The sequence below is a fragment of the Pangasianodon hypophthalmus genome, chromosome 7 (genome assembly GCF_027358585.1).
Source record: "Pangasianodon hypophthalmus isolate fPanHyp1 chromosome 7, fPanHyp1.pri, whole genome shotgun sequence".
Taxonomy (NCBI): Eukaryota; Metazoa; Chordata; class Actinopteri; order Siluriformes; family Pangasiidae; genus Pangasianodon; species Pangasianodon hypophthalmus.
The window spans coordinates 26,406,070-26,431,767 of NC_069716.1; the positions used below are offsets into that span (position 1 = coordinate 26,406,070).

The following is a 25,698-nucleotide window of genomic DNA, read 5'->3' on the forward strand; positions in this document are numbered from 1 at the left end:
TGAAAATAAATAAATAAATAAATAAGACAATTGAAAGATTGTGAAAAAAAAGTGTGATGGGGTGAATCCAGGTTCATTTTGTTTCATTCTCATTCAAAAAACTGAATTTTGTGCAAAAAGCAAAACTCCAGAGTGAAGAAGCGGGCAGCTGACATCATCACAGACCCCTCTCACCCCAGCCTCAACCTGTTTACACTCCTCCCTTCAGGCAGACGTTACAGATCTCTGTGCACTAGAACATCCAGGCATAAAAACAGTTTTTTTCCCCCATGCCATCTCCAGCTTAAACACCTAACACAGGAATCATTACCTGTGTTTTTTTATTCTATAATTCTGTCATTCATCCTCCATCTCTAATTACTACCTCTTTCTCAAGTATTATGTAAATACATATGCATATCTCTTTATTTATACAGCTGTATATAGAGTAAATAATGCACAAATCTGTACATAAATCTTCTGTTCCAGATTCATACACATTATTTTTTTAATTTTTAATTTTTATTTTTTTTATTGTTAAGTCTTACTATTTAAATGTTTTTTGTTCTCATGTAAGATATGTATGTATGTACCAAGAGCACCTTAAAGAAAACCACAACAAATTCCTTGTGTGTCTGCGCGCACACTTGATGAATAAAGCTAATTCTGATTCTGAAACTAGTAGTAGTGGTAGGAGGAGGAGGAGGAGGAGGAGAAACAAATTAAAAAAAAAAAAAAAAAGAAAAAAATGTTAGCCATGTCATATTTAATAAAAAGGTTAAAAATACATTTTGTTTCATGGTCTTTGAGGAAACAAGAAAAAATAAACTTTGAGTAGTAATTCCATATATTATTGGTAGTAGGAGGAAAAACTGCATTTTACTAGCAATGTTCCAAGTTTTATTAAAAAAGTGCTTGTTTTGAAGTTGTGGTGCTATAGATCACACACACACACACACACACACACACACACACACACTATCAATAGTATCACATCATTTAAAGCAGTGATATAACCGGGGAAGCCCTGACTGTAGGTCACTGAGACCAGCCTGTGCAATAAAACACACTCTGACGTCACACCAGTTCCTTAAGAGTGAGAGTGACAGGATGATGGATATTGACGTGTTTCCTGGCACTGTGCGCTAACAGGCTGGATGTAGTTAGTGAGCTTGGGCTGAGTTGTGAGGTGTTGTGTCACGTGGATGGTGTGTGTGTGTGTGTGTGTGTGTGTGTGTGTTTGGCTTGGCTTAAGGCAGAGCTCCAGTTTAGTGGAGTCACAGGATGGCATGCAGGCGGCTGGGACGCGCTACGCAGCGGAATTACACACACATTTAACACTTTCTGGAATATAATTTGGGATTAGATTTTTCTGTTCCTCCAGAGAGACGGACTGGAGCGCGAATGAGCTGGAGCTGTGAATGAATTTTAGATTTTTTTGGCAGGATGAGTCGCGCTCGTTTCGGAGCTGGAGGTGGAAGGTGAAGTTGAGTGTGGTGAGCGGGGATGGAGGTGGAGGAGGGTAAGATCTCGGTGTGGGTGTGCCGGGAGGAGAAGCTGGTGTCCGGGGTGACGAGGCGGACGAGCTGCGCGGATGTTGTGCGGGTGCTGCTGGAGGACCGGAGCTCTCCTGCGCTCGCGAGCTCCGCGCAATCCTACTGCATCGTGGAGAAATGGCGCGGGTTCGAGCGCGTGCTGCCCAACCGGACGAAGATCCTGCGCCTGTGGACGGCGTGGGGCCGCGAGCAGGACAACGTGCGCTTCGTGCTGGTCAGGAGCGACGCGTCGTTACCGGGCAGCGGGCCGCGCAGCGCAGAGGCTCGTGTCGTACCCAGTAAAGAGAGCCGGTGCGCGGATAAATGCGACCCCGCGACGCCGGTGGCTGTGGCGACGGCTGAGGAGGAGATCTCTCAGGAGAAACGGCGCCGCGTGGTCCGAAAAGCGTTCCGCAAGTTAGAAAAGATCAAGAAGAAGAAAGAGGAGACGTGCGCGGAGGAGTACGCGGAGAGGATGGAGACGCTGGTGCACCTCGTCCTCTCGCAGGACCACACCATCCGGCAGCAGACGCAGCGCATCCGCGAGCTGGACGGCGAGATCGAGAGGCACGAGGCCAGGGTGCACACGGACCGGATGAGGCTCCACGGGATCAATTACGTGCAGGACACCTACCTGGTGGACGCGGGGGACAGCGCGAGCGCGGAGCTCGACGCAGACACGATGGCGCGCTGCGACCAAGTGATCCGACTGCAGGAGCAGCTCACCGAGCACCACGCGCTGCTGGAGAGACTCACCGGAGAAATCCAAGAGGAGCTCGACAGGAGATGGATGACACGGCGGCGTGAAGGAGACGCGGAGGAAACGCAGGAGATCGCGCTAGCGGAGACTCCGGCGTCTGAAAAAGACGTGCGCTTAGAAGAGGAGAGGATCAAGACGCAGCTGGACACGAGCTCGTACATCGGACTGCGTTTAAACACCGACCTGGAGGCTGTGCAGCGCGAGCTGGACGCGAGCCTCGAGGTGTGGGAGGTGAAGGAGCGCGAGCTGAGAGATTTACTGCAGAAAATGGACTCGAGTGGTGGCTGCGATGAAGACGCAGGTGAAGGAGACGCTGTGTTCACAGATGATGTCCAGCCTCCACCTCCACCACCATCTTCTGTGGACCACAGTGACTGCTGGGTGGAGCGGGTGCGAGGACTTTCAAAAACTAACCCGAGTGGCAACGATGATGACTCGGATACTGGACTGAGTTCAATGCACAGCCAGGACTCGGATAACGCAGCGGTGTGTGAGTCACTGGTGTGAGCGCTGGGCAGCAGGATCAGTGAACCTGAGGGGTTTCAGAGTCCTGCTCCTGCCCCTGTGTGGGACAAAGAATCTGAACTGTACTGATGGGTAGGAGTGATTCAGCAAGGAGTCGGTTCTTTTTTAAACAACTCTTTTTAAGTGAGTCAAGTGAATCAGTTCGCAGGCACAAAGTAATGAAGTTAATCCAGGTATTTAGAAGGAGAGGAGATCTGTCTGTCATGGGTGCCAACAGTGTAGGAGTTGCTTTCAAGTTAGTTTTTATTAAACAGAGTTCCCAACACTGATATCATGGAAAGATATCTGTTTCTGACCTGAGGGCTTAGATTAACTCTACAAAGGAAATAAATCGTCTGTCATGAAATATGAAATACACCTGCAGTTGCATGTGGCTGTGCAAAGGAGCAAAGTAGGTTAGCTATTTAACATGTGCTTTGAGTTTGAGTTTGAGTTAGTTCAGACTACATTATAGCACAAACAAAACAAAACAACAAAACAAAACAAAACAAAAAACACAACTGAGATCTAGACCAGTGTATCTCAAACATTTTACAGCAACCTGTTTCAATGTATTTAAAAAAAATAAAATAAAACAAAAAGTTAAAAAGTTCACAAATCCTCTTGGTACAGATTTATTTTACAAACAAACTATTTAACAAATTAGGCTCATTATTTTAATATACAATGATATTTTGCCTATTTACTGAAGCTAGAATGTTTCTAAACTTTCCCCTAAACAACCCATTTTTATTAAAATTTTCATTAGATGTCATTAGATTGAGAGCATTAATTCATCACAGAGCATATTTTCAGTATTTACTAAAAAGCACAGGAAATAAACCGGAAATGTATATAGTTAGAGAGTGAGGAATGTAAGTCTAAGAGGGTTTAAGGGGTTAAACTGGATTGCTAAATTGTAAATATGATCTCACAGCTTATAGACTACATATTATCACACAAACATTTCTCTAGAGACAGTCACACTACAAGGGAAATTTCAAATCTAGAGGCTGAAACTGTAGCTAAAATCAGGCATACACAATCATACACTATCTAATACTATCATATTATTTATACTAAATCAACTGCTATCCAGCTACTAACAGACTACTAACTAGCAGGACAGATAACGTACAATAGATCTGTGGGGGAAAATAAATCAGAAGTGTGTAGTTTGAGTCACTTGACTGGATTTGTTTGAAAGAACTGATTCTGAGTCTTCTTGCCCATCACTACTGAACAGGTGGTGCTCAGGGAAACTGTAACTATGGCTGATTCGCTATTCCCTACTCCCTAAATAGGTGCACTACACAGGGTAATGAGACACTTTCTGAGGACTGCACAGTTCCTAGATGAGTTCCTGTTGTACTGTCTTATCACACTGTAGGAACCGTGACCGTTATGTAAAATAGCAAAGCGAACAACAAACACAGAGGTGTTTAGACAAAAGTGTTAATATCGCTTTGCTTTGGTGCATGAAGAAGATCTTAACATTTACATTGCTCTTTAGATGAAAAGTGTTACAGGGATGTTGTCAGTTACACCAAACCACCTCTGTTATACAGCTTTAACTAGCTTAAAAGCTTTAATAAGGTAAATGCAGGCAGGAGTGTTGGCCATGCTGTAAATGTGCTGTAAAGCATTTGAACAACCTGCGATGTTTAGTACAGAAAAGATTCCTGTGATGGAAACACTGAGGACTGAGTTCCTGCTTTACTTTCTTATCGCACTGTAGGAACCGTAAAATAACAAGTGAGTGTTTAGATTGAAGCTATTCATTATCACTTGGTTAAGTTGTTAATGTTCACGTAGCTTTTTAAATCAAAAGCAGTGCAGAAATGTTGCCGTTTACATCCAACCACCTCTGAGATCATCACTTCGTGTTACACAGGATTGAAAAAAATACTGGTAAAAAAACAGTTGGTCATTCTGTAATCCTTGCAACTGACTAATCAGAGATGTTTAGTAGAGCAAAGATCCTGGAACTGTGACCCAGGAACTAAAAACTAACCCGGTTCCTCTGTTGTAAAGCTTATGAGTTGTTGGAAAATGTTTCTGAAAAGTTCCTGCAGGGAAACTTTGGTTTCTACACCCTCTGTAGTGCACATTACATCCAATAGGGAGCCATTTGTGATTCTATAGCTTAAACAACATGTAGAATCACGTGACGTATGAAATACATGTATATGTGTGTGCTGTTAAACTGCTAACATAGTTCGCCTCTCAGCGAATCCACAGTTACTGATGTGCTACTTACCAAATAGTTACTAATTAACTAATGAGCGTAAGATCATGTCCAGTGTTCTTAGACCTAAGTTCTAATAGGCTGATGTATAACTCTGTTTCCTGTGTATATAGTCTACAGAGAAAGAGAGAGACGGTGAAGACTGCTGGTCTCGTAATCTCTGTGTCACTGAATTAGGCCTATTTATTGTAGAAAAAAACCAAAACAAAACGACTGCACAGTTCTGCAGAGATTTCATAATGAGGTATATGTGAGATGTGTTATTTTTGTGGAATTAAAATGACGTTCAGAGCGAAATCCAGAGTGGATCTTGTTTTCATACCGTGTTGTGTGTGTAGTGTTTGTCAGACATCACTCATACCTACAAAGCAGCGAGGCGAGAAGTGATGTGTAATGAATAATCAGTGCCAAAGCACACCTTACTACAGGTTTTCAACACAGAGAATGTGAGATTGACTGCAGACTCTCAGGAATGTGCCACTACACAACATCTTTAATCCTCTTAATGCCCTCTCATTTTCTCGTCATGCCTTGTGACAAACAAATTAAGATCAACATCGCAGTCACACGGCAGCTCGCCAAGTCACAATATCATAACCATTATTTTATATCTATATAGGGGAGCGCAATGGCTTAGCGGTCAGCACGTTTGCCTCACACCTCTGGGTTTGGGGGCTGGAATCCTGCCTCCGCCCTGCGTGCGTGGAGTTTGCATGTTCTCCCCTTGCTTTGGGGGTTTCCTCCAGGTACTCTGATTTCTGATTGGCATTTCCAAATTGTCCATAGTGTCTGAATGTGTGTGTGATTGTTCCCTGCAATGGGTTGGCGGCCCATCCAGGGATACGCTCCAGGCTCCGCCGCTACAGAAATGGATGGATATATACAGCACGTCATGTACATAAACAATACATAACAAACAATACCAAAAATAATACCAGTGCATATACATAAACATTTATTAGCTATTCATTACAGTCCCACGTTGCTATTGAAATGTTATGTTATACGTAGAGAAGCCACCGATCAGATACGCAGGATCTGTAACAGGCCGATAAAAGAAAAAAAAAAATGGTGGCTCGAATGTCAGAGAATAAAAGAATGAATTTGATCTGGAAAAGATTGTGATTTCAGAACTGAAAATGTTTACATATAAAGAGACTTGATTGTATTTTATGCTAAGATTGATTTTATTATATTTATACTTTTTATGTTATTATATTTACAGTGATTTTTGTGCAGGTCATATTTTAGCTGTGGTTTTTCCTGTATTTTTTTTAATACATGTTTCAGTTTTAAAAAGCATTTTAAAGCTTCAGTATCAGAAAATAAAAAATGGTATCGTTCCATCTTTACTTATACAATTATGCTAGCTAGCTATGTTAACTAGCTAGTGCAGCTAACTTTATATAACCCAAATGCATGACATGCTAGTTATCTGAGTCAAATGCATCATTACACACTGGCATCCATATCATTTTTGTGCTGTGTTGACAAATTTAACCTCAAATCCTCATCAAGCATTGCATTTTGGAGTTTAGGGCGTACAATTTAAAACAGCTATTAATCCGATGAAGGCTTTGATGTCATTTTTTTGTGTTTGTGTTTCCCAGCAGTATGTCTTCATTTAGATGTTGTTCATACACGCATCACTTCCTCTGATGAAGCACTGAGTCTGACTCAGCGAGCTCCTCCAAAATGAACATATTATCTGCTATTAGTGGCGTTTCATTATGCAGCATCGTGTAGCCACTTTAAAGGCTTTCTGAGTGACGTGACTTTGATCGTAAGCACCAAAAATGTGTAGTTCGAGTGGATTATGTGTGTGTAATGAACCTGCAATGATTGAAGTTGGTAAATTGTATTATCCGATCTTCTTTGAAGATTCAGCACACAGTTTATAAAGACCACCAATTTACTGTGCATTCTCCCTAAACACAAACACCATTTATGGTGATAAGTGAGCTGTGTTTTTTTCCTTTTTAATCTTTAAAAATGATGAAGGTTGTGTGGTCTCATGGCTCTTTATAGATTTTAAAATTGACTGAGGATCAGTATCAGGATTAAACACGTCTCAAAGACCTCTGTTTAGTTCATCATTGCCCAAATCTCAGTCAGCTGCTGATCATCAACACATCGTTTGGATGAGTTTTTCAGTTCATCTAGGGCAAAATTATTGCTAAATATGTTTTTTCCCCCGACAGTGGAATTCTTGATTCTGATTGGTCAGAAGGTGTTGATTAATTCTCTATAACAGCAGCTCTGATAGGAGTTCTGACTGCATGGCAAATCACAGGTTTATATTAATGCGCTTGTTCTAATACATTTCTATAAATAGACTGAAGATGTAATGTTACTTAACAAAGAAAACTCAGTAACATGACAAGCTGCATTTTGTCTTATGCACTTCAAGAGAGAGAAAAGAAGAAGAATGACTGTTTATAGCTGCGTAAGTGATAACAGGAACTTTCTCGGATGTTCCACAACACTTAATGTAATTATAAATGGATAAAAAGTATGACGTCATTCTTTAATAAATAAAATGTTTGTGTTTACAAATTGCTGTGTTAATAGAGAAATAAAACACTTTGAGTTGAGCTCTGCTTCACCACAACACCCCATCGTTGATTAGTTTCCTATAACAACACCTATAAGTGTTTTATTCCTCACCTAGTAATAATGTTTCACGGTAATTAGGTGATTTATTTGCTCATAGGAGAATTATCTGGATGTGCTGCGCGCTTGCTGATTTGAGACTGAGGTGTGGGCGGAGTGAAGGAGCGTTGGGGAGTGTCTATGAATGACTGACCAGAGGCCCAAACTCACACAAGCATTCCAGACTGTAACGCAGTACTGAGGCCATGGATTAAACCATAATATCTGATTATGTGTGTGTATAGTGTGTAGTGTGAGAGTGTAGTGTGTGTGTGTGTGTGTGGTGGGGAGACTTGTTCTGATGGCTCATTCACTTTACCAACCTGTGTGTTTTAGCTAATTGCTTTCTCTCTCACCTCCTCCAACAGTAATCCCGCTGTTAACAAAACGACTAATCCCACTCACATTCCTGTGAAAGCAAAATTCCCTTCTGAGAGGTTTTTAAACAATAGCTGGGATTACAGGAGGAAATATCTGCTCAGGTGAACCTCCTCTGTTCAGTATTAATGACCTCCAGTCTCTCACATCAGTATGTGTGTGTGTGAGAGAGAGAGAGAGAGAGAGAAAGAGAGAGAGGGATTTACATACAGGTGGCTGTAGCCTCTGCACACACAGACACACACACAGACACACACAGACACACTATGCATTGTCCCAAACTGTTGCCACAATGTTGGAAGCACACAGTTGTATGGAATGTATTTGTATGCTGTAGCTTTTACTGGAACTAAGAGGCTCAAACGTGTTCCAGCATGACAATGCCCCTGTGCACAAAGCGAGCTCCATGAAGACATGGTGTGTGAAGGTTGGAGTGGAAGAACTCGAGTGTCCTGCACAGAGCCCTGACCTCAACCCCACTGAACACCTTTGGAGATGAACTGGAACACCGACTGAACCCCAGACCTCCTCACCAACATCAGCGCCTGACCTCACTTGTAGCTGAATGAACACAAATCCCCACAGCCTCGCTCCAACATCTAGTGGAAAGCCTTCCCAGAAGAGTGGAGCTTATTAACCAACTCTGTGTTAATGCCCATGGTTTTGGAATGGGATGTGCAAAAAGCTCATATGTGTGGTGGTCAGGTGTCCACATACTTTTGGTCATATACAGTGGATATAAAAAGTCTACGTATCCTGGCTGTTTTACTACTTTGCATGAGGAGACAATTGTGAACGTTTAACTTAAACGAGTCTAAAGCTTAATGGATTGTGACGAGACTGACAGAGCTGGAATAAATGAACCAAGATGAAGAACTAATTCCAGTGTTACCTGTTCACACAAACACCAACTAAGCATGCAGCTGGAGCTGACTGATGGAGTCATGTATGTATAATACAATATAATGAGAGAGAGAGTCGCGTCTAATCTCTACAGCATGAACGTAAACAGCCTTTAAGGTGAAATAGATTAATAATAATAATCTCCTAATAATCTAATAATCTCCATTACGAGCTCAGGCTTCGTCACTGCATCATCATGTCTATCAGCTCCCAGCATTCCCATTCCACTACACTGTGGATTCCTCGGAGCAGTGATTTGTAAGGAGTGACTGGAATCTAACAGTGTGAGTTATACATTGACCAGAGCAAACACATCCGGCCCACTGCCTTGACCTTTCCTGCTCAGCCAAAGACAAATGGACTCTGTGAGGCGGCGTGTTCCAGCACACAGCTCCACGCTGATATGAGAACTGTTACTCCCTACACACCCTCTGATCCTAACCAGAGTAAAACGCCACACTCAGAGCAAACTCGCTCTTAATGCCCGTGTACATGAGCAGTCAAAAAAGTTAAATGTACCCTCTATTTAATGAGTTATCTACAAAAAATTGAATTGAACACATGAAAAGGTTAAAAATGAACTTAGTGTACTGATCCTGATATGAAGCGGGGTTACTGTTACCACCCTATAACTGCACATCTCAAATGTTTTATTCCTCTTATACCACAGCAATTTGCCATTGATTGTGTGGAGCGTCCACCATACAAGTCCCTGTGTAAGCTGTTCCTAGAGAAAGGGTAAAATATTACAACGAGTACATAATTACAGCCAGAACTACTGTCAGAGCTGCTGTTATAGAAAATTAATCAACGCTTTCTGACCAATCAGACTTAAAACTGCAACCGTTGGTGCAGACCTAATGCTCAATTACTGCCCAAAATTTAATGTTGTGTTAGCAAACCTCAGGTTTTTCCTAATTATCCTCACATTATTACAATCAAGGCATTTTTCTTAAACATAGTATTTTTTAAAACATATTCCCCAGCTCTGTTCACCACAAATTTGTTATATACAATATAGTAGATGAAATGCTGACAGACAGCAGTGAGCTAATCGTGCCATTTCATCTGGTTTCCAGAATAAAAACAAAAATAATGAGGCTGGCTGACAAAAAGTATGATTCATATCAGCGCTGTCACACAAGAATCCTGTCACGCCAGAGAATATTCTCTCACTTCAAATCATGTGCATGTTACTCAAGACATGAGATGATAAGAGATTTTCAGGTTCTTAAGAAGTGCACAGTGACTGAAAATAAAAATATTGTGATTGTCCATGGCTAAGCAGCAACAAGGCCGAGAGAAGGTTCAGATATCATACACTGGGACTAACACAAAGACTATGGCCAAACTGTACAGAATTACGCTTCCTAAATGTTGTCCAGCAACGTGCTCATAAAAAAATATAACCAATAAATAACAAATGTACACTAAAGAGAAAAACTGGTGGGAATTTTTTTTAACCCTGATTACGAGAAAACTAATTTGAGCAGTAAAAATGTTGACCAGGATAATGTTTTGTTACATCAGAAGATAAACTCAAAACTTTATTTTGGCTTTTTTATGTGGCTTTTTAAATACCATATTTTAGTCAGACGTATGCAGACTCCTAAATTCACCTAATTTTCATTTAATTAACACACATCACAGCTCCAGGGTTCAAATCAAATCTAATCAATTTTTACTGGTCACACACACAACCATACACAGCATGACATGCAGTGAATTGCCTTTTATGACTGTCCGGTGACATAAAACAAAATTTACAGAAATAGAAATAGAAAAAGCAAGATACAAAAATATGAATATAAAATATATAAAAGACGGCAAAAAGTATGAACACTATGTGATATGATGTGCAGATATGTGCAGTTGAATGTGCACACAATATCAACATCGAGCTGAGGTAGTTGTAGTGAAAAAGCTAATAATAGAATAAATATTCATAAATATAGGATATGCTGTGTGTATTGAGAGGAATGTTGGTGTGTGGGTGCTGGGCAGAGAAATCCAAGGTCTAGATTTATATGTCTATGTATAAATCTCTGCATATGTATAGTTCAATCTTGAGCTCAGATTACAGTCTGTGTGGAATTTCTCAAGGTCTCCTCGAGCTCGTCTTGGATCTCCTCTGGGTTCTCCAAAAACATGCCAGTAAGTGAATTAGCAACTCTAGATTGTCCCTGGGTGTGATTGTGCATATGATGCCCTTGCATCCAGGATGAATTCCTACCTCACACCTATTGTTCCCAGGATAAGCTCCGGATCGGATCCACTGTGACCCTGACCTTAGTAAAGATGAGTGAAAGAAAAATTTGATATCACGTTGCCAAATGAAATTAACTCAGGTTCCAGGACACTAGTGCAGGAAGGACACAGTTCCTCACCAACAAGGTGCCAAATCTTTAAACAATTCCAAAGAGACGCGTCTCTGCCAGAACAATTTGTTCAGCACCAGCTCTAAAATATTGCTGATCTGAAAAAAGGAATCGTGGCAACAACATGAGAAATTCACTTTGAAATTCCATTGAAGACAGAGTGGTGAGTTTTGAAAATTACTGTTGAAAAAAATTTACAAAATATTGTAATAATAAAAATCAGATCAATGGTGTTGGGTTAAAATGACCATTTTGTCGCAAAACAACTTGGGACTTGCATTGCAAGTGCTAACACAAATATTGAAAAAAAATTCTTTTAAGAACTAAACACTCATAACAAAAGCGATAAGGCAAGTATGTGACATCTTCCAGATAACTGCTGTCTTTGCTGTTTCATTTTCGAAAAATTTCTTCTTCTCTGTTCTATAAGAAACTTTATGGCGTTTCTCCAGAGGAAGCAACTGAACAACCCTTAAGGATGCTAGATTTTTTCTAAGATTACAGACTCTAAATGGTTTGACCTTGAATGGTAAAATTTGTTCTCAAAGCCAGAAGTACACCTTATAAAATTATCCATGGTTGTTATGCTTCAGACACTTTAGTAGGAAACACGCATCTGACATAACGATGTGGTTCTTAAGTAGAAATGTGGGGCAGATCTTAAAAACTTTTGGTGGTTCCCTGAAGTAGCTGGAAAACAGGTGTTGGAGGCGCACCAAAGGCGATCTCTGACGAACTCGAGTTGTTACTGGTAGTCCTGGGTCTTTCCCTCGCCACTAGGATTAACCTCAGCACAAGCAAGACAGTGGAGCTGGAGTGTGTGCAGCTGAAGCAGCATTTAATAATCATTTGTCTAGCATTCTGACAGTGCTGGGTGTCTGATGATGAGAGCAGGTTTGAATATGCTGGAAGCTTCTAGTCAGACCCCTGACCTGCAGTTGTACCTCTGGGGAAACTCTCAGAAACCTACAACAGAGCTTTCCCAAGCAGAACCATTTTGGGAAGCCAAGAAGCCTTAACTGCACAAAGAACCCTTGATGAACCCTATTTTCTAAGACCTCAGTTCCACTGCAGAGAGAACCGGAGTTGAGTTACGCTGTGCAGAGTTCAGGAGTTTAACATTTTTACAGTTTTGGATTGATCCGAGTAACTGTGCAAGGAAAAAGAGTGACTGGCAACCTTGCAATTCTTCCTCCATCCAGTACTGAGATTGTGCGGCAAATGTAATAAAAAATACACCCACATGCAGGAAATAGGTAGAATGTGTGTGTGCGCATGTGTGACACACGGTTAAAAAAAAGAGCAACCAAACAGGTTCCGTGCTGAGCGAGTCAGGACAGTTGCACAGAACAGCGTGTTCTGCAGCACATGTTAGACACTCTGCACCACGAGGCTTCAATCAGACCTGCAATAAAACAACAGCACCATCAGGCCACACCCCCTTTATCCATGTCTGTCAGCATGATGTATGACCATGAAAAGTACAATGACTTCTTCGATAAACAGGATTATATCATTAGAATGAGTGTATTAATATAATCCTGTTTATCGAAGAAGTCATTGTACTTTTCAGTAACAGCGAATTGACAGAAACTTGCATGGCGGACGCTCCACAAAAAAACAAACAAAAATGTATAAAAATTCATTGACATGGCGAAGTTTTCTGTAAGGAGATGTTTATTTAACATTATTGGAAGGAGTCTCCAGTGTCAGTGCAAAGTTTTCTGCCACATCTTCAGGACAGAGGATGTGGTATTTTGCAGTCAGTCTGTAACACGAGAAGCTGCTTTTTTACGTCTTAACTTCAAGAGAGAGAGAAAAAGAGATGCTGGTGAGGGAACGATAGTTTCTACAGTAGCTGCAATAATGTAAGTGAGAACAGGAAATAAAAACTAAATGTTTATGTGACTATAATTTGGTATAAGAGGAATGAAACAAGTTTTATGGCAGGCATCACAAAACATTAATTGTAATGCTGCTGATAGAAAAAAAATTGCACTACTTAATAAACATGTTTAAATGAAACTAATATGCCTGAATGAGGTCAAAATATCATTTATTACATGTGTATCTTTATATATACATAATTTTCATGAAGGGTGCCAATAATTCTGGATGTAGCTGAAACCATTAAAATCAGGATACAATCCAGATACAAGACACAAACAGTGAATTTCTAGGCTCCTTCCAAAACAGTTCTAAATGAATGAACGTGAATGTAAAGAGGAAGCGGAATGTCAGAGGAAAAAGGTTTACTGCGAGCAGGGCAATGGGTCATGGAGAAAGACATACAGCACTTTAATCAGAGTTAATCTACAAAAAAAAGAAATATGTTAAAATACGTTAATTGGGTCACTGTTCATTCAGTTTTAGTGAAAAACTCTATGAAATGAACAGATTTAAAAATACACATTTACCCAGGTGTGATCACATGGTTACAAAACGGTCACACTGTGCTTTCTGTCTCAGGAAATCTGGCTGCACGCACACACACACACACGCACACACACACATGGCGGATGTTCATTTTCGCAGCACGCCTCTGTCCCACATCCCAGCTCGAATCTCAGGAAGCAGATGGCTCCTCTGCCCCTTCCTGTCCTACACACCGTTCCCACAATCCAGATGAAAGCGAGAAAAAAACCCACCGAGATTAGCGATAGTGAAGAGAACACACACAAAACGGTTTATATTACTCCACTGAACTCTGCAGTATAATGGATAGAATAATAGTCAGCATTATTTCACTCAATATTGAACTTAAAATGATCGATCATGATTATTCAGCCAGTTTAGCACTAAAACTGTTCCTGCTCTTGATCAGGTTCTTCTTTCACATTGGACATGATCAGCCTTATTATACACATATTTACGGTTATTATACATATCTACGGTTTCGCTGTTCGTGTTCCTATCAGGGTAGGAGAAGATTGTTGAACATTTATGGAAGGAGTCTCCAGTGTTAGCGCTTTGTAACAGTCTCTGTAAAGCTGTAACTACGTATTCCTCAATGTGAAAGGGAAATTCTTCTTCCTGGTTTCTCTGTAACATGATAAGCTGTGTTTTTGTTGTATTAACGTCAAGAGAGGAAAAGAAGGGATGCTGGTGAGGGAACGATTGTTTATATCTGCTATAGCATAACTGATAACAGGAACCAACTTGTTTTGTGGTCGTTCTACAACATTCAATTTAACTAGATACGGATGAAGAGCAGGACGCTCAACATTGGGCTGCACCACACCACCCTGTCGTTGATTACTTTCCTCTAACACCACATCCTCAAGTGTTTTATTCCTCATTTAATGATGCAGCTTTACTCTATGTGATTGTCCGTCTTAACAGTGTTCATTTCATCTTTCATTCCCTGTCTCATTCTCACCACCACATCAATTACAGAGGAACCATCAAGAAGCGCCAACACCTGGTGTAAACACACACACACACACACACACACACACACACAGTGTTCAGGAAGCTGGTGAAAAGGAAAGCTGTAAATAATTAATCTCTCTCTCTCTCTCTCTCTCTCTGTTTTTCTCTCCATTCCAGCAGATGTTGGTGCCATCCACACTCACACTAGAAGAAATTTACATATTTTTGATACATATTTTATAAATAAAAATGTCATTTTTTTAATATCAAAATTTTTTGTAGACATCAAATAACATCAAACATTTCAAATGCAATACACCACTACTATATTGCTAAGTAACCATTCATAAACCTATATATCGTGATACATGTTGTTTATGGTAGAAATATCTTTGAGAATGGTGATGTGATATTTTGGATGTATCACTCAGCTCTATAAGCTCCTTTAAGAGCACAAACACACCAACTTGGTCCACTATAAGAGAATTCAACAAAATGATCTCAGAGCAAAGTGTGAAAAAGCTTCAGCCTGAACGGTGGCCTAAAGCAATGTCACTAACACACACAAACAAACAAACGTTAACGCTGTGCTGCTACATTAGACATTTGGGTCAAACATCAACCAAGGAATGTTATGAAAAAGAGCAGTGCTGGGAAACAGTGGTCCGATTTGGAAAAGGACCACAGAATGTGAGCTAATGTTTCACCCTCAGTTTCAGTTTGAACACAGAAGACAAAGCATAGAAAAACATTTACTAATACTTTGTACACATGTTGCAATGCTGTTTTTTCTTTGAGGACAATCATGTTCTAACTTGTACGTCAGCCATTTGCATGTGTGACACACTGTATCATTAGAACGTCACTCAAATCCCTTGACAATGTCAGTTTCATTGAAAAGTACATTACACATCTTTCAATACTCCTTCTTGGCTGTTGGATGAACATCCGGCTGCTTTGAACAGAGAGACAAAAAAAATGTAATACTGAGTTCATTCACTGCATCATGCTGGAAGTGGTGCACTGCAACCCATTAACATGTGAGTTAGTGAACAGAGGAAGTTCAGAAGGTCTAAAAAGCTAACCTGGGCATCTGACGTCAGCGAGCCGTCCCGTCTGAACTCTCTCCCCCTTCCCCCTCGTTACCTGGAGGTCTGTACGAATCCCCCTCTCCAGCCCCCTCTCGTGAGCGGCTTTGATCGTGAACTAGAGGCTCTGAACCGTTACAAGGTCGGATGAATTCACTCAAAGCATTCCTGAGCTTAATAGGTCACTACACTAATAGCTGATGTGCAGGGGAGGACGACGCATGGACAGGTGTGTGTACTGTCTGTCAGGGGCGAAGACACTCCAACCATGGGAGTGACTCAGCTAGGGAAAAAAAACGACTAGTGTTAGCCATATGTGCCCTGCTATGTAGGAATATATAACATATAAATCTAACACAGTACAACAATTAAGCACCAAATATAAGCAGGAATATATAGGCATATTGGTGCAAATTAATTAATAATAACTGATGCAAATGAAATCAATATTCAATGTTGCCATATTTACCTGTCTTTAAAAAAACTGTATTTTATACAGTGGGGTCCGAGTCTGAGACCACACTGAAAATCTGGGATTTTTTTTTTTTTTTCATTTAAAATTGGAAATAAACAGAAGGTTTTAGATTTTGAACTCTTTAAAACAAAGAACGCAAAAAGTAACTGGTCAATATCTTGAATATTTAACATTCAAGATTCTGCACTATTTCTAGGTCTCTCTTTAAATGTAAGCATGATATTATATTGTGATATTAACAACTTTGGTGGATGAATTAAAAGTGAGATTATACACAGATTTAAAATGTGCATAACTGTTGATGTGGTGAAGTTTGCTGTGAAGAGATGTTTATTTAGGATTTATGGAAGGAGTCACCAGAGTCAGCTCTTCATAACAGTCAGAGGTAAAGATTTATGTTTTCCAACATGGGAAAGTCTTCAGGCTAGCTGTAATTTTTTTCTTATTAACGTCAAGAGATAAAAGAGAGGCTGATGAGGGAGCGGCTCTTTAAATACGGGTGTTCTTAGGGACAAATATGAAGTAAGGGTTAAACCTTTTCAGGTTTCCATATAGGACAATGGACACTAGGAAAGAAGTGCTAGTGCTAAATAACTGTTAAAAAAAAAAAAGCTGGGAAAGTGTCAGTGATTGACTTTTTTAGCTGGATTTTTTCCTCTCTCCGTAAGAGAGGACGTTTTGGGAGAGGTGTTAAATTACGAATACTCTTTAACATTAACATTAACATTATCATTATCAATCTTAGAAACCGAGTGACGTGACCAAGCATCATCACTACAAGTAATGCAGCATAGCTATGAATTAGCATGGATCAAGTAAGAGTTTAGTTCAGCTAATGACTACTATTTCACACATGTAGCTGAAGTAATTAACAGCAGGGTGTGTTATGTACCGTGGCTAAATAAAGCACATAAAAAATGCCACACACACACACGCACATGACTGAAACACTTATAATATATAAGTAATCTGTCATTTGGGATTGGTTCGTTATGATCCATGGAAATATATGATGACAGAACAGAGAGAAAGTGAAGCTGGTCTCAGGGATAAAATGATGAGATCCATGAAAACAAGGCAGCTGTGCACCACCTAAACCATTTTTTTTTTTTTTTTTGTTGTCCATCTCCTTGACAGGATCACACATTGCCCACCTCACTATCACTGCGAGACAGAAAACACAGAAAACAGGAAATCAGGAAAAAAAATGAATCAACAGGCTGAAACGGATAAAAGGCTCTAACAGATGAGATAAGAAGGGAAATGATGCGTGACAAACACAAACACGGCTCCTCCGCTGATTTCAAGGAAAAAGTCACATGACATTAACCTATAGCTCCTGCATGTTTGCGTGTAACCTTTACCATCTGATAATTACAGAGCCTCGACTCTTGGTACACTCCCTCTCTCTCTCTCTCTCTCTCTCTCGTACACAAACTAATAAAACACGAGATGTTTGTGCTGCCAGCGGTCTTCTCCTGCCTGCACTGTGTGCTCACTGTAACACACAATACACAGCGGGGAAACACACAAAACCACTAAGATGAAGATGACAGGGTTCACTGAAAATCAGCTGGTCGATAAATCATGATATTCATCATATACACTGTTATCAATTAGAATGATTAAGTTTGGTGACAGTTTGCTGAAAAAATGTACAGATAAGCAACTAACAGTTACCTTTTAATGCTTAAGAATTATAATTTTAATACTTTCACGATTAATTATGGTTATAAATATGAAAATTGTGGTTGTTTCATTTCGTAGTGCCGCTTCACGTGACCACTTCTGACTCGCGCTCAAGACTCAAACTTGAAGCTAAGAATAAAAGTATTATTATTCTCTATCCATTTGTCTTTAAACATTGTGTTTAAATGTTGATAGTCATCAACTTTTTTAAACAAGCCGTGTCATCATGTCAGTACTCAGAAATTAAATAAATGATCATTAAAATAATCATTAAAATACTTCTAAATGTTTAACATATCATGCTTGAACTTTCCTTTCCACGAATCTGTTATAGGGTATGAAAAATGTACATTTTCCCATTCACAGAAACCTGTTTCCTGAACACATCCACCCCTATGAAATAATTGGAATATTCCACAAAGTCACATGTTCAACATCATCCAAACTTCCTGAAGATCATGAGAAGAAGAAAAGTCCTGTCATTTTTTTTTCCTTTATTTTCAATGATATTGCGATATTGCCTGATGAAAGTACAACTTTGAAAGTACAACACTTACACAAATTATAGACTGAAAGTAAATTATTAATTCAAAATAATAATTTTAAGTAAATCATTAGAATGTCAGTAATGTCCTTGTGTCATAAGCATGGAAGCTAGTTAACAACAATTTGTGTTTGCTAATCTTATGCTAAAAAAACTCAACACCTGTTACACATTTAAGAGCAAAATGCAGCCTGCCAGCAGAGAAACTTTATAAAAACGTTGAGATGATGTTGCTGGAGATGGATTAAGACACTTTTTCAATGTTTAACTGCATGTTTTTTTAGATTCAATATTTACAAAGTGCAGTTTTGAAGAGTTACAGTGGCTGAATGACACCGTAATCATGGAATCCCTCACTACAGACATGACTGCAGAGGCAACCCAAAGCCAAGACATTAGCATCAATTAATAATGAGAGGCCATAAAGTGGCTCATTCATCTTTTATTATCTCAAGTAACTCCAAAGATCATCATAAAACATTAACTTCCAACAAGTGGCATAAGAATTACAGACGCTACTGCATCAACTGCTCAGATTAAAACTTAGTTTTTGAGTGTGTACTATTATGTAGTGTTTATAATTATGAGGTTATAATTAATAAATATACAGTATACTGTATAATATCCTATAACTGTGTTAAATGTTACATTTAGTTTTCTCAGTGCTGTGATGATTTCTCACTCCACGGCCATGATCATGTGTATAAACGATGAGCTGTACCGACAGTTTGGATGGTTATTAAGACTAAGATCTGGATCAAGGTTTTAAAATCCAGCATCATCCGGTTTAGCGCTCTGTGTAGTGCTCACTCAGAGATGACTAAACTCCTCCGTGTCCCTCAGATCAGCTGAGACTCCCGTATCTGGATGCTTGGACTGGAACCGATGACGATCTCGGTCAGTGGAGTGCGTCCTGGAGACGGGATCCTCGAGGAGAGAAAGACAGAGGAAGTGAGAGGAAAAACTGTATCTCGTTCACACTGGACACTGTGATCAGCACTCGATACTGCATTAGACACTGCTGCTATTTTAACACGCTGCCTTCAAGACCTGACGGAATGGCAATGTTGGAATTATGAATCGGGAATTCACATTTTTCTATGAGCCCAGACTTTCCAAGTTGGGGGTGTGTGTCATTAAAAAAATGTCATGGAGGCCACCATTTTAAGTGGTAATTTTGTATGTTAAAATAAACTTATTGTTGTTGATTATACAAAAATAAATACAGAAATAAAAACAAATGTTTTCTCACAGTGTCCATTTTTTCAACTTGAACACATACCATGCCGTAATCCTGACCTCCACACCCATACACATAATCTTCCGAGGATGACTTGAAGGCAGCAAATATAAAGCAGGGCTGAAAAATCAGCTGAATTTATTCAGACTATGAATTATGTTCAGACTATCAAAAATATCTCAGCTTACAACAACAAGAAAATATGTTCCATTATTGTGTCTCTGATAACACTAATTGCTAACATTAGCCATGTCACCTAGATAGCTAGCTAACACCGCATAGCTTGCTAGCTAGGTGACATGGCTAATGTTAGTAATCTGTGTTATCATAGCCACAGTGACATTAATGGAACATATTTTCTTGTTGCTCTAAGCAGAAATAATTTTGTCTCAAGTTAACATACTTTATTTTATTATATTAGATATATATATATATATATATATATATATATATTTTTAAATGGCTAACACTTTTTTTCTTCAGATTTGAAGTTCTTTCCCCAGATTAAAGGTGTTGGTTCTGCTAATGTACAAGTTTCTTATGTAGGTGGTTATTTCGATGACTCGTCTTCCTTCTACACGGTCATTACGGTAATTTTACTTAATTAAATGTTCAAGCTACTTTACCCAAGTCTCTGAAAACAAAAAAAACTTTCCCATGTAAGAGATGCAAGAAAAGCAGATCAGAACAGCATTGCAAGTGGAAAGACAGAATTTCTGCAGGATTTCATCCACAGCTACATGCTTTTATAATTTTCTGTTCTCTATAGCAGTACAGCATGTTTTGATTGGCAACTCGACTCATTTTAAACAATAGCGAGTAAACAGTAAAAGCAGTAAACTCTCTCTGAGGCTTCCGTTACTTCCTCTAACGTGAGTTTTCCTTCCAGTGGCCTCTCTCTCTTCCTCTCTGTCTGCTTTGCTTTCTGTTTCTCCCTCTCTCCTTCCCCCCCTCCAGCTCCAAAGCTCTTTACCAGCAAAAAAATAAATATGAATATCACCACAGGACGCACCATTGTTAATGCAGAAGAAACACACACAGAAAAAGCTAATATAATGTGTCAGGTTTTATGTAAAGCGAAGGTCATTTATTCAAGTAAAAGCCTACATTCTGAGGAAAAAAAAAAATAATTTCCAACAATCTGTTCTGTGAGCATCTCTTGAGAGTGTCATCACAGTGAAATAAACAGTTGGATTCTAACAACATCCAAAGACTTGATTTCTTGCTTTATTAAGTATGCAAATGTATGCATATTTAATTCAACGATTTGCATAAATGCGTGTTACATTTCTGGGAAAAAAAATCCAACCATAGAAAAACAAAGAATATGAACTGGCAAAGACTGACTGTGATATCTAATGTTTTAAATAATTACCCTGTTCACCTGTAGGGTCTCGCCGTACATCTCAAACAAGAAGAATTTTAGTGTTGATTGATGTAAGTAAGGAATAAAACACTTGCAGGTGTGCTGTTATAGGAAAATAATCACCGTGTTTGATTCCTCTTATACCACAGCAATCTGCCAACACTAACAATTTTTATTTGTTAGAGAACGTCATACTATTTATCCATTTATAGCTACATCTGATGATGTGGGCCGTCTCCAAAAGAAGATAGTTCCTGTTCTCACTTACATTATAGCAGCTGTACAGTGGTTTCCTTACCAGCCTCTCTTTTGTCATGTTACTGAGAAACTGGAAAAAAGAGCAAACTCCTGTCCTGTCCTGTCCTGGAGACTTTCCCATGGTGGAAAAACTTCTTGACACTGGAGACTCCTTCCTTAAATGTTAAATAAACTTCTCCTTACAGAAAAATTCACCATATCAACAATTATACTGTATGTTTTCCTTTGACAAATAATAACACATTTTTAAAATCCGTTTGTTATTAGCTTTAAATGATGTGAAGCGTCTGCCGTATAAGTCTCTGTGCAAGTTGTTATTATAGAAACAATAACATATTAGACCTTGCACACTGATATAAACCTGTGATTTCCCTTGCAGCTGGAACTACTGTCGGAGCTGAGCTTATAGACAATTAATCAACACCTTTTGATCAATCAGAATGAAGAATTCGACTGCACTGTGGTATAAAGAACATACGCATTATACAAGCTCTCTGATTAAAACATGCTTTGTTGCAGCTCCACAACACCTGGTTCTGCAATGCGTGTGTGTGTGTGTGTGTGTGTGTGTGTGTGTCTACCAGCTGTCCCACACACTGAGCGCCGCTGGGATTGTGTGCAGGAGATTAGTTTAAAGACCTCATGCATGCTGAATTTAAGCTGTATGCCGGCGTGGTGAGATGCTCCGAGCCTGCAGTGAAGCACTGAATCACAGCTTTATTTCTGAAAAACAATCGATGTCCACAAAAAGCCAGAGCCATGCGGAGACAGCAGCTCCAGACAGGCTGCGGGGAAAGAGAGGCCCGGCTCTTAGAGCTGCACCGACGGCTAATCCTGAGTGACAGCGCTCTGGCCTGGCAAATAAACATGAAGGGGGGATTATTAAGGGGGGTTGATAGAAATGAGATCAGAGGAAGGTTAATGTTGTTTGACAGAAACACGCCTGGCACTGAAGTAGGCACAGATTAGTGCAAACAGAAGTGACATTATATTCCACCTCTTAGCCAAGTTCTGGTTCACTTTTCTCACCTGCTCGCTCTTTCTCACACTCTCATGCTGTCTAGTTCCTCGTCTGTTGTGGTGATAAAGGATCCCTGAATGTAATTTAACACATTATATATTCCTGATAGATCAGGAATAATTTAATTTCCTAGTCTGTAGCTCCAAAAATATTTTTTTAGTACTCCTAAGTACAGGTAGAGCCTTTTTTTAAATTTAATTTTATTTTATTTTAACAGCTGGCACAGAGCTTGCTGTCCTGAACACTGCTGGTTGGTGAAAGAGCATTATCGAATATAGCATTTTTAAACTTTAGCTAGCATGCTTAGCTAGCATGTGGTTGTTCTATATCAGGTTTAATGTCCAGAAAAAGAAATCTTATTACACAAATTTTAAGTGTTTAGGCAAAACATCATGGCTGTATCTTTAATACATTCAGTACAATACACTCTCACTTTTACTGCAAGTGGACAAAATTTCTTAAAGCACAAAAATGCACTTTATGTTCCTATAGCTGGTTTAGGCCACTATTAAAGAAATTAAAATAGAAATTGCATTATTTACTTGTGAATAACAACCATGAACCATGAATAACCATGAATAACAACATGTTCTTATTTAACTGACCAAATATGAAAAGCGTAGCCTCGTCAAGTGTTTGTAGCAGACTGCACACGTACGTCTATTTACAGTCGAGTTATCACTGTGAACCTGTTTCCTACTGATCACATGCTTGATACTTTCATTATTTTTGGCTCGGATCATGTTTATTTTTCTCCATGATTTTTGAAGACACCCCTCCACTTGTCTGTATTAGATCATTCCAAATGAATTGGATCTCATATGAACTCCAGATTGGTTTCTTTCATGTTCACTGATAGGTTTGTATTTAAAAATCTTCATACAGTTCAATCTGATCATAAAACTAGCATCACATCTGATTGGAGTGCGTGGAAGTTTGAAATGTACATTTAAAAAAGTTGACAAATGCTTGCTTTAGAGCTAAATAACCAAAGGTAATGCCAGCATCCTTAATAATTATACTCTAGCATTGTAGCATTATAGTATTATAGTATTAAATATTGTATATAGAGTAGCATAATGAACAATACAACTAGAAATAACAGTAATAATCATAATTGCACATGTGGAAACATGTAATTTGTGAATCACAGTGCACAGAATTGGGGCTTTATAAACACATTAGTCTTTTAATTGAGTAATTAAAGTGCCTTAATGTACTAAAAGCACCAAGCTTTGTGCTGAAGATGTGGAGCCATACAGAGATAAAACACACACACAGGCTATTCAGAGACACTTCTTAATGCTTTTTTGGTTTTTTGCCATTATTAAATAATTTCATATCAACATTAACACTCATTTATGATTTGGTTAATTATGTAAGACTTTCAGATGGGAGGGTGGGAACATGTCTATATTTAGAAAGACTTATTAAATCTTACTCTCTGAATGTTCTACCTGATTTAGGCCCTAAATGGCTTTATAAGAAATAAATCTATAATTATCTATATGCACCTAGCCTACATGCTGCTATTAATTTCAGTAAAAAAGAAAGTAGTGCAAAAAGGACAAACCTCTTGGACCATATTTTCCTTCTGTCAAACTGTTACCATTTTATCTTAAGTTTTACGTTCTGCTTTTGTGCCATTTTTGAGGATGCTGAAATGTTATTTTCAGCACTTCTTACTCAGCTTCGCTGATGTATATCTGCTTCATTTACTTCTTTCCTGACATCGTGAACAGGTGAAATCTGATGAATACTTTCCTTTAATTGGCTCACTATGGCAATATGCATAATATAGGGTGTGTTTCATTAAAATTTGTTGTGTCTGAGGGTAAACTGGGGAGTGTGTTATGCAGGAACAAGTGGGCGGAGCTTGTTTCCACACAGCTGAAGCTGATTCATCATCTCCCGCTCATATCACTGTTTTAATGTTGTATGACAGTTTCGCTCAAATTTCTTAACTTCATGTAATGTCATGTAATCTGTTGGTTTAAAATACCTGTGCTATACTTGTTGGATATGTGCTAGCTGTACTTAATGTTGCTGTTGCTATGGTTACCAAGCGAGACATAAACAATTTTTTTTGCCTGCTGTACTAAAAGCTGCATTGAGCGGGAATTCTTACTACTCGTGCCCTCACTGCAAACAAACTAGTGAACTAAAAAACAAATGCAGCATCCAAGTGGAAACTGAAGAGTTTCCACTTAATTAAGAATAGTTAATTAAGAACAGTTAATTTAACAGCCTGAGGGCCTTTTAAAGAACAAACATGTCCAGTTTCTCCAATGTAAAGCCTTTTTCCAGTATCTGATGAAGTTAAGAGCACTAAAAGGAAGTTAGAGATCATGGGCCAGCCGGGTGAGATTTCACCGTGCCGGAGATGCAGAAATTTAGGAAGGGGACGCAGCTGCACATTTCTTTAAGGAAACTGAGGTCAGCACATTGACTGTGTGAGAAAAATCCACTGAGAAACATTTGCTCTTTTCACGTGGGTGGCTAAAGAGCATGGGACGAAGTCCATGAAAATGCTTCAGTCCTCACCAGGAAGAACAACGGCTTACATTAACACACTTCAGTACAGCTTTAAGAGAGCTGATCCACGATAAACTTTTTACTTTTTACCTCTAACTGATCCTGGAGCAGCACAAACAGTCAGACACATTAATGCCTGGATATAAATGTTAAAGAAACTTTTTTTTCCAACATAGCTACAATGCTAATGTCACAAACATGTAATGGAGGTCTATCTCACCAAATCTTGCCTCAAACCACGTCCAGCTCTTCAGTGATGTCACACGGACGTGCTGATGTGGTTTAGGATTCAATATGACCTCCTGTAAGCTATAAACAGGAATAAAACTTCACCATGTAGCTGAATGGTGTAGGATTATGACAGCATCTATCTTGGGCAACTGAAATCACTTTGTTCCTTAATGCAAGACAAAGAAATGTGAGTGATTTATTCTATCATTGTGACCAAATCAGTAACCTGGGCACCCGTGACAAGCAATTTCATTTTTTTTTTTATTATTGTAGCTGTCTGGTAGAGAAATTTATCAACCAGAAAAAGAAAAATAATATACTCCTTATTTACTTTCACAAAGCAAAACTTTTTTTGTGTATATTTAAATGTAACTATAGCGCCTGCTGCACTACACACATCGACCGAGGCTCGACTGACGGGAGAACGTTTTTTACTAGGTGAATTAATTATGGATGACAGATGCACTTTACAGAATCAGGGACACACAGGTATGTGGAAACAGTGACAGACCTGTCATATAACTCTCGTGCTTACTACACGC

General features: G+C 39.2%; 2 protein-coding genes across 2 annotated transcripts in view; one reads left to right on the forward strand and one right to left on the reverse strand.

Moving 5' to 3' along the window:
* Positions 1-963: 963 nt before the first annotated feature.
* Positions 964-5,323, forward strand: rassf10a (Ras association domain family member 10a). The gene has a single exon (XM_026946539.3). The coding sequence runs from the start codon at positions 1,486-1,488 to the stop codon at positions 2,779-2,781; it is 1,296 nt and encodes a 431-aa protein (XP_026802340.3). The 5' UTR covers positions 964-1,485; the 3' UTR covers positions 2,782-5,323.
* A 13,130-nt stretch (positions 5,324-18,453) lies between these two features.
* The window catches only part of si:ch211-266k8.4 (carabin), a 61,870-nt gene continuing 54,625 nt past the window's right edge, over positions 18,454-25,698 (reverse strand). The window contains exon 16 of the mRNA XM_053235544.1: positions 18,454-19,432. Within this exon, the coding sequence (XP_053091519.1) occupies positions 19,345-19,432 (88 nt within the window). The 3' untranslated portion in view covers positions 18,454-19,344. The remainder of the gene's footprint in view (positions 19,433-25,698) is intronic.

Coding starts and splice junctions, on each gene's coding strand:
- rassf10a (XM_026946539.3), top strand. CDS start 1,486: ATGGAGGTGGAGGAGGGTAAGATCTCGGTGTGGGTGTGCCGGGAGGAG.